The sequence below is a fragment of the Pteronotus mesoamericanus genome, unplaced genomic scaffold (genome assembly GCF_021234165.1).
Source record: "Pteronotus mesoamericanus isolate MK-2021 breed Mesoamerican mustached bat unplaced genomic scaffold, CSHL_Meso_final contig_220, whole genome shotgun sequence".
In the NCBI taxonomy this organism is placed as follows: Eukaryota; Metazoa; Chordata; class Mammalia; order Chiroptera; family Mormoopidae; genus Pteronotus; species Pteronotus mesoamericanus.
Genome location: NW_026555091.1, coordinates 3515954 through 3532243, shown reverse-complemented (window position 1 = coordinate 3532243; position 16290 = coordinate 3515954). Strand labels below are relative to the sequence as shown.

Below are 16290 nucleotides of genomic sequence, written 5' to 3'. Positions count from 1 at the left end.
AGGCCACAGTGGGTTATCTGGCCCCATGTAACCATATACCCCTTATAAGAGAAAAGGGAAAGGCAGGAAAGTCGGAGAAATGTGACAACGGAAGCAGAGGTAACAGTGCTGTGACTGGTCGCTGTGAAGACAGATGAAGGGGACACGAGCCCAAACGTGCAGGTGGCCTCTGGAAGCGGGAGAAGGCAAGGAAGTAAATTCTCCCCTAGAGCCTCTGGAGGGAAAACGATCCTGCCGGCATCCCGACTGCAACCCAGTCACGCCCGTCGACCTCCGACCCTCAGATCACGTGTGTGGCTGTGAGCCACCAAGCTCGTGGTCATTTGTTACGGTGGCAGAACTAACCCAACCACTAAGACTTGGGGTGGCGGTAAACAGCAAAGGGGAGCTGACGCATTAGTGCTTTGAAAACATAGGACACTTCCTAAGAGGGAAAGAAAACCTAAACAATCTTCAAGTTTTATTTAATGAAATAGCAGTATAAGAGTTTTAAGTTGAAAGCTTACCCTTTCCATAAAATTATGATCACTCTTTCCTTGCTCTGACCACTGACGCTCCTGTTTGAAGCAGTTGATGAAACAAACACAAGACCTGGAAAACAATCATTCTCCCCAACATGCGCCCAACTGTGGGCGGGAGGGTGGGGGGCGGAGGGGGCGGGCGGCGGAGACTGCGGATCCCCGCCCTGCAAACGCAGAGGCTAAGCGGGCTTAGAAATTAAACTGTCTGACCTTTTCCATTCCTTCATTAAAACAGAATACCAGTTTGTAAAAATCCCTCTGAGGATATAACAGGCGCATGAGCTCAGAGGGGAGGAAGGCACAACTGTCTCCTCGCTGTTGGGACGGCTTCCAACGTCAAGTTCATGCACAGTGACTGGAAATGTCAACGCTGTCACTGGAGGGTGATTTATGAAGCACGTGCCTTCCAAAACACAGAGCCTTCACCCTTCAAATAAAATGCCTCCACAAACTCAAGAGTGACATTGTCACACAAATGTGTATGTCTGGTGATTTCCCCCCTGATAAAATAAGTCACTCCCCAGATAAGACTCCCATTCCGGGACAGGGCCACATTCCATTCCAGTCAGTTAGAAACCCTATGAGTCAGTATAGCTTCAGTTACTATGGGCGATGGGTCACAATAAAAGAATGTGGTTTTTGCCTTTCAAATTTACACAAGTGTTCTAGTGTCTACTTGGGATCTAAAAATTTCAAGATTAAAAATAATTAAAGTAGATAATCCCCCAAAAGTGCCCTAACCTGGAAAAGAAAAACTAATAAGTACCAAAGGTTATTAATTTTAAAGAAATGATATATGCATATAAATTTAACAGCTCAATAAACTTGAGTCACACTTCCTTATAACGGTGTATCAGGAACTTAAGGGTTCTTTTGTTTATAAGGTACATTCCATCTTCAAATAGTAGAAGAATAAAAAAATAAACATTGCAACAACTCACAGAATCTGGAGATAAGATCTCCACAGGGAGGAGTCTAGGACAACTGACCTTTATAGGCCCTAAGCCAGTTCTACCACACCCGCCTTGAATCATTTCTGACAGAAATTTTTCTAGGAAGTGTTACTGCTTTCCTTGCCTTCTTAAACAAAGTAGACTCAGTGTCAATTAACCTACTATTCCCAGTGTGTGCCAGCAGCATGCTCTCCTAAGCCAATACAGAGATTTTCACTTAATTCTGGAAAATGAGGAAAACTCCATTCAAAACATTAACAGCATGTTTGTTTATTTTTACCCAGTATGTTCACTGCAGCCTTTTCTCTTTTAGGGTCCTACACAGAGCGTTCCGACCCCGCACACCTAGCCCTGCGCTTCCCACTTGCTGGCCTTGGACTGGAATGACCCTCCCCCGTGACGGATCTTACAACTAAGAGGCTAACACCAATGTTTTGAGTAGTTAAGTTTCTAGTTTTAAGTTCACCTAACGGGGTGACCGCAATCACTAGCGCTTACGTAGGACATAATACAAAGTACTCTCAGTGTTTGCACACACTAACTCATGTCATTTTTAACACCTGGGGAAATAAACAAAAATCCCTTATTTGGTAGGTTCTGTTTTTCACTACTGTTTTACAGATGAAAAAAATCCAGGCACAGGTTAAATAACGAGCCATAGGTCACGGCGCTAAGACCAGGCAAGGCAGAATTCAACACAGGCTCCAGAGTCTGGGCTCCTAAACGCTTTGCTGTAAACTGTCTTACGACGAAATCCAATCGCTCTTTTTAAGAACTTATTGTCAAAGAACTAATTTCATATCATCAACATGACTTTTTAATGCTAACAGCTCCCATCAGATCCTAATAATAAACATCTGCTCACACTGTTTGGTCGTCTACGAATCAAGAGGAATTTATTCTTTCTGGTCAGTCCAGGAAAAACTTTAAGATCTTGATTGCCCCATGGACCCTGTCTAGATCCTGATTCAAACAAACTGCAAAAGTATGAGACACGTAGGGAAATCTGAACATTGACAGGATACTTGATGTGAAGGGGCTGTTGTTATTGCTTAGGGGTGATAATGACATGGTGATGTTTTCTATTAAAGTCCTTAGCATTCAGAGATAAACACTGATGTATTTATGTAGGACATTATATCATCTCTAGGATTTGCTTTCAAATAATTCAGTGGGAAGTCTAGAGAGGAGAGACAGTGTGTTGTGGGGTGATGCCAGCCTGAGCACTTAGACTTGTATGTGGAATTGGACACTTTGTACAATAAGAAAACATTGCCAAAATGTTCAAACAGCTCCTTTGTGAATACTTGACTGTAAAATACTTTGCCCTGAATGGCTCTCTCCTATATTCGCTCAGCAGTGTTGGACGTGGGCAACAAGGTCAAGAGGCGGCTGCAAGGGAGCTGAGCACCGGGCAAGGGGACCTTTCCTAGAAGAAGGGAGACCCGAGTGTGAGCAGGAGGTTAAAGGGCGTTTGCCAGGCACAAGAGGCGGGGAGAAAGCCCCTGGGACAGCAGGGCACACCAAGGAAAGGGGAGTTCAGGAGGGTGATGGCCTTTCTCAGCCACAGTTACCGAGAGAATTAAGCCCTGGCTCCCCCACGGCAAAGTCATGAGTTAAAATCTCCCCTAGACTTGTAGGATGGCATGGGGAAACTGAGAAAACTGTCTCTCAGTAAGTTCCTCTGTCCTCTGGTTCTGATAAGAAACGCTGGTTGAAACAGTCATTTTAACTGACTTTCAGTCCTTTTCAGACAAGGGACTGGCCGGTTCATTTCACTATGCAAAAAATGTTATGAATGCTGCAATTAAGCACCTACTGGTTGGAACCAATTCAAATAGTTCACTGGTTACCAATTAAGGAAAAGAGGCCAAAGCTGTTTATTCCAGCTGCAACAGACCTAACTTTTCATAATATGAGCCATGCATATTAAACAATGCACATTTCTGAGCACTCTATAAAATGAAAGTTTTCTTTCAAATAAAGTTTCTTTCAAATGAGACTCGTACTGCCTCAGAATGACATTTTTATGTAAAACGAAGGACAGTTTTCAGCCAACTTTCAAAATGCTTTGTTCCTGTTAGTTACTGAGAATAAAAAGAAATATTCAGAACACACAGGTTAATGTTTGAAGAAATCCAATCCTAAGTAACATTAAAAAATGATATATCCTTTTTAACTTCAATGTATGTGCAAAACATGGTGCATAACCAGCCCAATTCTTTGAAGTTAATACAAAAATGTGGTCTGGATTTTTGTGTCAGAATTTTTAAAAGGCAAGCAAATGGATGTGTTTTCTCCCAAGATGACTGAGAATTTGAAACAAGAATACATACTGTTGAGTTTGAAAACAAGTAAACTCTAATTGTTGAAATTTCTAAATATTTTAGACTTACAGAATTGTAATCACATTTCAAAAGAAAAAAAAGGTATTACTATTCTCCATAACATTTAAATATTTTAATCTAGTGTAGAGACATTTTGTGGGCCCACGCTGTAATAATTCAAAAAATAACAGTTTGGAACTTGCACAACAACCTAAAGAAAAAGGAAGAAAAGAAGAGGAAGAACCATATGTCCTCAACGAGAAGTCAAAACTAGAGAAACAATGGCACAGTAAGAATGTAATTAATCCATACTCCATTTCCAAAGAACAAAAGATGAATTAAACATTAGTGTGATGTTACCCATAAACACGCATAAAAAGGTTTAATTCTTTACTGTGGTGTTGTTGTTTTTTTTAAATCGTGGCCTAATAACTTGGACTTGTACATACTCAGCTAGCACTTTTCCTTTCAATTTACCCGTCAATCCGGGCAGGAAAGTTCACCCGTGAGCTGAGCCATGGAATCTGAAGGAACTATTGGCTTCATAGGAACCGATGCGCTGGTCTCAGGCCCCAGCTTATTATTACGTTTCTGCTGTCACTTCGAGGAGAGCACCCTTAAATGCATACACAGCCTCTCTGCGGGTTGCACGAATCCCGCAAAATCGTTTTCCATTCTATTTCCATTTCCAGGCGGCGGTTGCACACACATCGGTGAGTCACTCGGACACCCAACCCCACCTTCCAAGTTGTCCCCGCTTTTACTTCCAGTGGGACCTGTTCCTTCCGACCCCACCCTCACTCTCGGGGGTACTGGGTTCCACTCCAGAGGGGCAATCCATAATAACCAGGGCTGACCTGACTCTTCTCCCTACCTCCTTTTAGGACAGACTCTAAACTTTGCTCGCAGGCATTTCTCTGCAGAAAACAGCGCCCCGCTTCCGGCGGCCTCCGCGGGCCGCAGCGCACACGCTCTGCGCACGCGCTCTCCGCGGGGGTCGGCCCCGAGGTTGACAGAAGGTGCGAAAGGAAAGCGGGGGACTAGAAGGGTGTCACGTCCGGCCACGCTCGCAAGGTTTCTCACCTCCGTAAACGGGTCCATGGCCACGGGCTTCGTGTGCCGATTGCGAGACGACTGGGACGGTGGTTCAAATTCAGAAAAAGAAAAGAAGTGAGTCCCGGTTCAGTGTGTCACTTGGAGAAAACAACGAGTCCGGGGCAGGGAAAATTCCCAACCTGCTCTCCTCTCTCCCGCAGCCTCCAGTGTCGGACTCGGGCTCGGGCTGCCGTTCAAATTTGAATTTCAGCGCCGGGAGCCGCGCGCAGGCGTGCGGGGCGGGGCGGGGCGGGGCGCACCTCGCCCCGCCCCGGCTGCGGGTCACGTGGCCTCGCCAGGCGGGTGGGTTCCCGAGGGGCGCCGCTACCTCTTATAGTCCAGGGCCCCGCCGCGGGAGGGCAGTTTTCCCAGCACACAAACAGCCCTGGGGCCCGACGCCCCACCCTCAACGCTCGCACACCCCACTGGGTTTAAACGGGTCCCTTCGCCGGGGCTGGGCTTGGGCGTTCCGCATTCCTCCATTCCTAAGTGTAGGATTGAGAGCCCTTGGGTTTGAATCTCCCCTGGACCTTTGGCCTTCCGTGGCATTCTCTCCGCCCACCCTTAACGCCACTCAAGGGGGCTGCAGGCCTGGCCTTTTTAAAGGGCAGGTCTAGGGGTCCCGGACACGTTGGGCTAAAGTAACCACCTTGGGTGTTGGGAGGGCTTTCTCACTGGGAAACTAAGGCTGACATTAACGGACTTTGTATACAGTTTATACCCAAAATTCCTGTAGCGCTTCCTATTTTAAATCCTACCCAACTGCAACAACGGTAGAATTGGAAGGATTCTGACAAGTGATCTGCTTTAATCCATTCTTTTACATCTGGGAACCCTGAGACATTAGGTAATGGGTCCAGGAGAAATGAAAATCCCATTCTCAGCTCGGGGTCCGCTTCCCATTCCTATATCAAGCTGTGTCTCATGATTATTCTTTATAGATTACCCAGAATTGTGAAATACGTTACAGAGCAACCGTATCAGATTCCTTTCTTAGCAAGTCTCCGTTAGGGCTTGTTTGTAACACGACAGCTCTTGATTTGTTCATTTGAAAAGTAACACCGCATAGATTAGTGACTGCCCAACACCTGAACTAACCAAATTCCCAGGTAAGGTGTTTCGGTATATTTATTAACGTTGTCACCTAAGCAATCAGTAAACATTACAAAAACTGTTTCACCAGTAATATCTCTAATTCGAATTTTGATTCTGTAGGTTGTCATGAAAAGAATTCTGAGTGTGAGGTAAGAAGAAATTGCTTGGGGTCTGCTGCACCAGGACCCTGTGACCTATGGCTTTAGGCAAATCATTTAACCCTTTAAGCATCTAAACCATTGGGGAGAGTCCTGAACTCCTTTGAAAATACATTTAAAGTTGATCCTCTACCTAGAAAAATGCCCATTCAGTCATAAACTATTTAACATAGGATTTTGTGAAGTTCATGGTCACGTGGGTTAAGAACCTCTGATTTAGTCTTTGGATTTTAGTTTACTGATCTGTAAAACAGAAATGATCAACTGCCCTGCTTTCCTCAGAGTTGTTAGGAGGATCAAATTAAAACTGAGAGAGATCCAAAAGTATTCTGTAATAAGTAATAAAGCACTATCCATGTGTTTGGGATATGGAGTTACTAAATTTAACTCAAAATATGCTACCTATGAACCAAAGAGAAAAGATGTTTGAATTTTTTTTTTCAAGTGCTAGACAGGGAAAGGGTGTGTATATTGGCGGGAGAGTGTATGTTTTAAACAACACTGAAAAAATGAGTCATGAGAAATGTTTGCAGCCTTGTGCCTTTAGGCTTTGGCCTCTGTGTGCATTAAGAGGCTTTATAACTAGGTTCTAATCACGACTAAAAGGTAAATAAAGCACCTAGTACAACATAGCTACTCGAACCATTTAGTTTCTCCTTCTTCGCAGCTCCTCTATGTCTATGATGATGATAATGATGATGATGATGATGATGATGATGATGATAGCAACCACCACCACAACAGCTACCCTTTGTTAAACACCTCCAGTGCCAGAAACTGCTTGCTGTTCAACTCCACTCTCGGGAGTACTGAAGCTGTTCCCTAATGTACCTCCTTACTTCCCTGCTTACCCCTTGGTTGTTCATTTCTTTGGTTTATAAGCGAGAATGACTTTTCTCCGTTTAAAAATTGTTATACAGTATTTCCAGTCTACAAAAAAAATGTAATGAATAAAATAGATAGTAATGTACCCAACACCTAGCTTATAAAAATATATAATCTCATAACTGAAGTCTCTGGTGTGTCCCTCCTTACCTCCATTCACCTTCCTCTCCCCAGGAGGAAAACTATCCTGATTTTCATGTTTATCATTCCCATGACATGTATGTACTCATATTACATCTACAAATATAGCCATAACAATAAACAGTTTTACATAAATTTTATTTTCACCGTACAAGTCTTTCTGCATTTTTTTTTTTTGCTCAGTGTTCTCTTTATGAGATTCGTCTTCATGAATAGCTCCAGCTGCATTTCGTCAATGTTTCCTTCTGTATTCTGTTGTGTGAGTATACTTGTAATTTATGTATCATTATCCTATTAATAGACATGTCATTCACTTCCAATTTTTCATTTCCAAGATCCCAAGATGCCATGCATATTTCTATATCTCCTTAGATGCACATGCAAAACTTTCTCAAAAGTAATATACCTAGCAATTAGAGGATTATTTCAATAAATGTATTTCACTATTATTGCCAGAAACTAAAACTAAATTGCTCTTTAAAATGATTGTAACAATTTATACTCCAGTCAGCAGTATGAGAACAGCCTGCTACTCCAGCGCCAACCCTAATACTTGGATACACAAAACTTGAAAGCACTTCCTTCAGTAAGGACACTCCAAATGTTATATGCTTACAGTTAACTTTTCAAAATACATTTATTTATACGTTCTCATTTCATTCACAAAATAATACAATGCCATAAATATTCTTATTTTTACAGAGAGTGAAAAAACCAAGATCTAACCCTACGGCAGGAGAGATTAAAGTCAAGTCCTCTATTTCACGTTATCTGGCTGAAGAGCCTCTTATTTTATACATTTACGAGAGTAAAGAAACCATCAGAGGATGTTACATACATGTTACTGAAAAGGGCTATTTTATTTTTTGCAGTCTCTGCTATTAGTGGTACTTAGCATTACATTTCAGTCGTCCTTAGCATCAGACCTTTTTCTTTTTTAACTTACTCAGTGAACTAAAAGTTTGTGTTCCAAAGTGAAGAAAAGCAGGTTGTTTTTCCCAGCATACTCTGCTGTTTCCGGAAGACAATGCAACGACAGGCACGTGTCCTTTAGTCAACAGACTACTCTCAAAATTTATGCAGCTTAATTTCCTTTTTATTTTCTCAGGTGGTTAATAAGGGCTCTAGGAATTCTTATTTAAAGGACCATAGTAAATCCTTTCATAAAGAAGGATTCATTTATGTACCTATCACACTGTAATTCATACATCGATAACTTTACTTTTCCATATCCAGACTTCTCAGAGCTATAGTCACAGAACCTGTTTTTAAATTTTTAGTGATCCCATATTAACGTATTACTAGCTCTTAAATATTATACAATAGCAGAAGCAAATGTTTCTTAAACATCAAATTTTCTTTACGGAAATGAACATCAAAAATAAAATCTTCTCCTTAAGCTTAATCCAAGAAGGCCTGTTGTACTCCTTGGATGTCTGTCATGAACTGCTCTATCTTCCAAACACTTCCGAAGTTTCTCCTTACCTACTACTTCTAGACAACGGTTCTTTTACTCTTTCGTTAATCCTCCCAAGTTTTGGAGTTCGTGACATCCGCGTTCACTCCCCTCTCCCCTGCTTCTCGAGCCTGCCGCCACCCCAGCCCCTCAGCCCCGTCATGCCTGGCATGGCGTAGGCCCTTGAGAAGTGTTTCTGCTGAATTCTCAGCGAGCACGGCCTCCTGGACCCTGGCCTCACTAGGCCTCAAACCTTCCGGCTGCGCTGACCTCCTCCTCTCTTCACCACGCAGAGGCCGCACTTGAATGCTCGTCCACACTTGGAAAGTGCTCCACCTCCAAGATTTCAAACCTCCAAACTGGCCTCCTGATTGTCATCTCAATTCTTTTCTCCACTGCTGTGCGCTCCTGCTGAACCTGCGCCCTCCCCTACCCTAACCTTCGGTCCACTGTCCCTTCCCAAACTTGGGCCCAATGCAAGATGTTGCAGCTTGTGCTTCCTCACCTCCCACCTGCCCTTTTCATGAGGCTATGTGTTTAATAGTTCTATCCAGTCTGAAAAGGAGGCCACAAGAAAAGACAGTTAAGAAAAAACAAAACCAGGAAGAGCTGGCAGGGATCACGTAATTCAGCCCCTCGAAATAGTAGATGAAGGTACAAGAATATTGTGACTAGCCTGAGATTTCCAGAGCCTGCCTTTGTCTCTTCCCAGGCCTCCCCTCACCCCCAAATGCTTCCCAGCCTCCCTTCTGCCTCACTTGCTCCCTACCGAGCCAGACTCCAAGGGGAACCATTTCAATACCATTCTATTGGCCTCCTTCTCCTTCTTGCTGCCTTTAACTTGCCCATCCCCAACCTTTTACTTCTTTTGTTTTTTCCTGGCTTGCGGAGCATGGAGCCAATTCCATTTCAAATTTCTCCCAACTAACCAGACCTTTAATGTTGCTCAGAATCCTTTCATTCTTACCCACTTAAATCCCTATCAAATTCCCTGTCAATTTCCTGTTCCACCCCTGTACTCTGTGCCAATGCCTTTTCCGCCCACTTTGCTTAGCGTTCAATGCCAAGGAAAGCGGAGAACAGAACTCAGTCGCTCCCTGCTCTGCTACCCCCATGGTTTGCTGGCCCCGCTCCTGCCCCCAGATGCCTTACCAGCCTTTGGATGTCTGCACAGGAATCCAGCTGTGTGTCATGTCCTGTGAGATCTCCCCCTAGTCCAAAGGGAGGTCATTTTCCACCTTAGGACTCAACTTGCATCAGTTTATTTTAATATTATTTCAGACTTAAAATTGCCAAAATGACATACATCTAGAGTTAGAGAAAAATGTAGAACAACGAATGCCAGGATGCCCTTCGACCAGATTCCCAATGTGTTCACATTTTATTATATTTGTTGTTCTCTCTCTCTCTCTTCACACACACACACACACACACACACACACACACACACACAGATGCATATACACATATTTACATATGTACAGAGTATGGCAAAGGTAGGTTTACAGTTATAAGTATATGAAACAGAGTGTCTTCTTATATTATTATTTATTAAGGTATTATTTTACATACAAACAACTGTAATCTACTTTTGCCCCACCCTGTATGTATATACTGTGCAGTATTTAGGGGTAAAGAGTTATCATGTTTGCAAGCTCCTCTTAAACAACTCAGAAAAAAGGCTACATGTATATACATATATATACACATGTACTACAGTTATATAGTTATGTATATATTGCTCTGTGTGTGTGTGTGTGTCTGTGTGTGTGTGTGAAACTTTATTGGCCCCTCTTCCTGTGCTTTACCTCTGACTAACACTGCACATTCTGCTCTCCTCTACCTCTACAACACGTTCCCTAGCTGATCTCTTCAGTCCTGTTGACTTAAAGTGCTGTCCACGTACTGATGGCCCCCAACCTGATTTCTTTACCTGATCTCTCCCCTGAGGTCCAAACTCTAACATCCAGCCTCCATTTGAAATCCCGACTTGTACTCTAACTAGCATATTGAACTTACCATTTCTGAAACAGAACTTCCCCACCAAACCTGTTCTTCTCCAGGCTCCTCCCTTCCCATAAATGGCACCACTAGCCAGCTAGCAGCTCGAGCCCCAAACTAGGGGTCACATCAGATTCTTCCTTCCTCTCCCCCTGCCCGATCCACATACCCGGCCTCCTGGGCAGCCCTGCCTCCAGGTCTCTCTGGGGTCTTCTCGCTCTCTCGCTCTCTCCCTCTCGCTCTCACAGCTTCATTCTCCTCCAAGCCGCCATCACCCTCACTGGCCCACTGCAGGGGTCCCCTATCCCATTTCCTTGCTTTCACTCCGCCCTCTTACACATTATTCTCAGAGTGGTCAATGCAATCTTTCAAAAAAAAAAAAAAAAGCCACGTTCCGTCACTGCCCTGTTTAAAACCCACCAGTGACTCCCGGTCGCGCTGAGAGTAAAGCGCAGCCCCTTTCCCTGGCCACGGCCTGCCTTGAGGCCTCTCTCCTTCCACTGCTCCCCAGCACACCTTCCTGTAGCCCAGGGTCATGTCAGGGTCATTCCCCTCACAGGGCTTTTGCTTTGCAGTTCCCTTGACCCAAATGCTTTGGTCCCCAAATTGCCTGTGTCTGACTCTTATCCTTCGATGCTCAGCTCAAAAGTTTCTTCCTCCGAGAGGCATTTTGGGACCCGTCTTCCCCACGTCTCCACCAGCATACTCCCCTGACATGCTGAGCTTCAAGCCCCTGTCCCTGCCTGCATTTACATCAGATGTTCAGAGGGTTTCTGTCTGTGTCTCCCACAGTCACATAAATTTCAAGAGAATCACCTGATTTACTCACCAGGGCAACCCTGATGCACGTGCTCAAGCACTGGCTGATGTACGCACATCACATGTACATAGGTGTGTGTGCGCTATTGGTAACTTTTGAGGGCAGAGCTGTGCCTTGTTCATCATTTTTTATCCTGCCCATAATACGCACTTAATAAATACCTGTAGAGCAATCCATGTGCATCTTGTTTTCTTCCAAATATTATTAAGATGGGCAGTAATTTTTGTCTGATTCAAAAATATCTGTCCACCTCCAATCATTTACAATAATATGTCCTGTTTTTAAAAAATCAGCGTTGCCCTGAGTGGTGTGGCTTAGTTGGTTGGGCCAACCAACCAAAGTGAAAGGTCACTGGTTTGATTCCTGGTCAACGCACACGTCCGGGTTGCTGTTTAGCCCCTGGTCAGGGAGCGCACAAGGGGCAACTAATTGATGTTTCTCTCCCTTTCTTTCTCTCTCCCTTCCCCTCTCTCCAAAAAATAAATAAGTAAAATCTAAAATATTAGCATTTCCCAGGATTTTTGTGCTGTTCTATTTTCATTGGAGCACAAAGGCAGAGGCTGTCTCACAAGGCATTCTTTTATTGGGCTTCCTCTTAATGCTTTTCATTCTCCTGGAAAACACAAACTGAAAACATTCCACTCTCAGTAGAGATATCCTGAAAGCGCTCAACTTAAATGACAATTAAAAAAAAAAAAAGCCACTAAACCAACTATTCCCTGGATTTTTGTCTAAGTGACAGAGCATTGTTTCCAGCTTGCCCCAAAGCTTCTGTTAGTGCTTGTTAGAATCTGGGGGGTTGCAGCTAGAGTTGCCCTGTTCTTGTGTAACAGCAGGCTACAGACAAACTTTCCTCAATTCTGCACTATATTTCCAATAGCATAGAATGTTATAAATTGATACCAACAGAACAGGAAAGAAAGTTTTTTCTTTTTTTTTAAAGAAAAGACTTTATTGATTTATTTTAAGAGAGAGAGAGGGAGGGAGAAACATCAGTATGTGGTTGTCTCTCACACGCCCCCAATGGGGCACCTGGCCTGCAACCCAGGCATGTACCCTGATTGGGAATCGAACCAGTAACCCTTTGGTTCTCAGGCCAGCACTCAATCCACTGAGCCACATCAGCCAGGGCAGAAAGATTTTTCTTGAAACTTCTCCCTGCTCCCCCCATTCTTTTAAATTTTCACCTGAAATTTAAAAGTAAATAAATATTTTAATGTTCTAATTTTTTTAAGTTACTAAGCTAACTTCACCTTACAAAATTGAACTTTTTCTCAGTATCCAGCAAATTATATGCTTTATAGGTTCTCAACAACTTGAACTTTTACTGTAGAAAGTGAAATCTAGTCCCAGCTGGTATGGCTCAGTGGATTGAGTGGCAGCCTACGAACCGAAAGGTCGCCTGTTTGATTCCCAGTCAGGGCACGTGCCAGGGTTGTGGGCCAGGTCCCCAGTTGGAGACGTGTAAGAAGCAACCAATCGATGTACCTCTGGCCTGTTTCTCTCCCTCTCTTTCTCCCTTCCTTCCCCTCTCTCTAAAAATAAATAAACTCTTTTTAAAAAAAGAATGAAATCTAACAGCTATTTGTCTCTCCACCGGCACTAGCACCACTTACCAGCAGCCTTCTCCAGTCTGCACCATCTCTCTCTTCCTCTTTCTTGGTCTTTATTGCCTGCTCCCCCATTGACAGTTAAATGATCAAAGGTGTTCTAAGTCTTTCAAAGGGGGGATGTTAATTTCTTTTTTCTAAAAAAAAAAAAAATCCTCTCTTATTACAGAGATGTTTGGACTAAATCTGTATTATCCCAAGACTATGAATAGTTTGCCATGTAGCAGGTACATGAAATATGCAGATTAACATTTGAGTTAACTAAATAAAGTTACTGATAAAATAAGAAAACTTTAAGCTCTTTATTCATAACATAAAAATCCAACTACATATTAATAGAAACATTAAAAGAATATTTCTATTAAAATAATGATTTTCCTATTATTTTTTGTATTTAAATTGAGTAGAAATCATCGTTAAAGGTATTCAGAAATTAAAATAATCCACAGTGTAATGTTGGCAGTGCACCTAAAACTGGCCAGGAAATGACAGTGCAATGCTGCAGTAGGATAATTACAATATTCTTGGCTATTATCGAACGTGAGGAAAACTTTAAAGAGGGGAGAAGGTGCATCCTTAAGATAAACAACTTACTAAAGTCAGTTTTAACAAGTTTTTAACCTTATTTTGCAGTCAGTGCTTTGAAAATGAATCGTTACATCAATTGTTTTAAATTGATATTAATGATTTATACGAAAACAGGTACAAAGGAAAGTTTCTCAGAAAGATGGAATTGTTCATTGTTCTGGCAGATATGCAAAGACAATGCTGACTCAAAAGCAGCCAAGCAGACAGCTGCAGATGCTGCACTAATGGAAATACTAAGCAGGCATAGCACGAATCAGTAATTAACAGAGCAGATGCACAGAGCTTGATGAGGATAAATAATCGCGTAGGCGGGAACATAACAGGAGTTGATAACAGTACTAGTTTTGTAAGAAATTAGATAAACTCTTTGTATTCACGAATTTTTTAGCAAGAGTACTTCAATGCCAAATAGTACAGGGGAAGTATATTTTAAAGATGCTTTGATTAAATTGATAATATTTATATAATATTTATCAGTAGATATATTTAGAAATCAAAGTGACCCATAAGAAAATGTTGGTAGAGTGAACATAAAAGCAATTTTGAAAGTAAAGAATGAAATAATATTCTAGGTGGGCTAACGACAGGGGCAGCAGACTATTTTTGGAATTAAGTTTAATGAATGTTGAAGGAGGTATACCTTTAGTGCACATCAGTGTGTGTGTGTGTGTGTATAAAACCTTCTCTACCAGTCTTGAGAATAAGTATTGGGTCTTGTTTGTACTCTAACAGAACAAATCCCAGTGTTCTGTATATAAATAAAAGGAATGAATAAAATAATGCATCTTGGTTTCTTTGAAATATAATGAAAATGGACAGTCTGATTAAGCATGCTTTAGTAAAAGCATTCAGAGTAAACTTTTCACATAGATGCAAACATATGGCTCAGAAAAAATTTTAGGAGTCGTCATTATTATTATTATTTCTTTTTGAGAAACAGTGACTTTAAAAACTAGAGGTTTGCAGGAGTAATAGACGCATTTATAGCAAACTTGGAAAGTGGGTTTCTGAGTTTCAGGCGTGTAAGGAAGCTGGGGGGGTGTTTAAGGAAGCTTGGTATGCAAGGTTCATTTACAGCCTTTTTCCCTAGGACGTATGTTGCAAGAGTAGCTGCTCTTATGAGTGCAAAGCATTCATTGTTCATTACCATATCAAGTGCTTTAACCTGAAGAGATTTTCTTTACATATCCATTTTATAGCACTCTATTTTCTCTGACTCATCATTGAAAATGCATACTTTTCTATTGTCTACTTATTCGTTAACTTACAAATAATTTATTGAGTACCAACTGTGTGCCAGGCACTATTCCAGATGCTGAAAATATAGCAGTGAACACACAGAAATCATTGCACTTGTAGGAATTTTATTTTAGACAATAAGACAAATCAGCAAAATATATCAGACAATAAGACAAATCAGCAAAATATATAATAAATTGGATAAAGTTAAGTGTTAAAGGGGGAGCAAATGAAGCAGGGAATGGGATAGGAAGTCTGAGCAAGGAGTGGAACTTTAAGCTGAGCAGCCGGTAAGGCCTCGCTGAGAGGTGGCGTTTGGATTAAGTCTGAAAGAAGCGGAGGAGCTCCTGTCCCGCGGAATCTGGCGGAACAGAATTCGAGGTAGGGGAACTCCCAACTGGCAAAGGCCATGGCGTGAAACAGTGCTGGGCATAGTTGACATAGGAGGCTCCAGCTATAACGCAGATAAAAGATGGTGCTGGGTTGCGCCCGATGGTGATCATGAGAAGTGGCTGGATTCCGGATAGATACGTACTTGGAAGATAGTATTCCCAAGATTTTTCTGACAAAATAGGATGTGGGTTAATCCACTACTTGTAATAGTTACACTCCCACTGTTCTCTAATTGATGAAAAAGAGACAAATTCTCCCATGCTCTCTGTCATTCTTGGAGTGTGATGTGCCTGGTGTAATAACCAGCTTTCCTCCGTTCTTGATTTCAAACACACAGGCCAGCTATTTCTGTGTCCTGTCGATGCCGGAGGGGCGAGTGCCTGGGGCAGCCTCGAGCTCCGAGCCGAGACGGTTCGCTCTCAGGCCCCTCTCCCTACATTATCATCTCAGCCTCGAGGAGGGGTAGAGAAAAGGAGACTCTGAACCAGCGCCAGCGCTGTCTCACGAACCCCTTCTAGACTGGAAGCTCCCTGAGAGCGCTTTCATTTCCCTTCTGTCTCTACATTTCCCACGGAACAATCAGCGGAAAAGCAACAGGCAGCCCGATCAGTCACACAGTCATTAATTCGAATTTGTATTTTAGAATTAAGGATATTATGGTGGGGTACGCACATGGTAAACGTATTTGGGCTGCCTCAACTAATGAAGGCGCTCATTATTACCAGCTCAGCCTCAAGTTGTTTTAGCTTCTGCGCACCTTCTAAGTTAACGAAACGGCGCCGGAGACCGGCTTCGCAGTTGGCGGCCGGGGCGGAGCCTCACACTACTCCACCCCGCTCTTGCGAAGGTATTGCCCTGTTGAGCCGTCTTCAACCGCGCACAGACACGTGTACAGATCATCAGTCAAAACGCGCGTGCCGGTGGAGACGCGACCCGTTCCGGGGCCCCGCCTACGAGCCCCGGAGGCACGGGCCTGCGCTGTGCACGCCGGGAGCTGCAGTCCCCGCT

General features: G+C 42.9%; 1 protein-coding gene across 1 annotated transcript in view; it reads right to left on the bottom strand.

Annotated features, from left to right (window-relative positions):
• ANLN (anillin, actin binding protein) overlaps nt 1-4902 on the bottom strand; it is a 46319-nt gene extending 41417 nt beyond the window's left edge. Inside the window, exon 1 of the mRNA XM_054571311.1 lies at nt 4885-4902. Within this exon, the coding sequence (XP_054427286.1) occupies nt 4885-4902 (18 nt within the window). The remainder of the gene's footprint in view (nt 1-4884) is intronic.
• Nucleotides 4903-16290: the final 11388 nt, after the last annotated feature.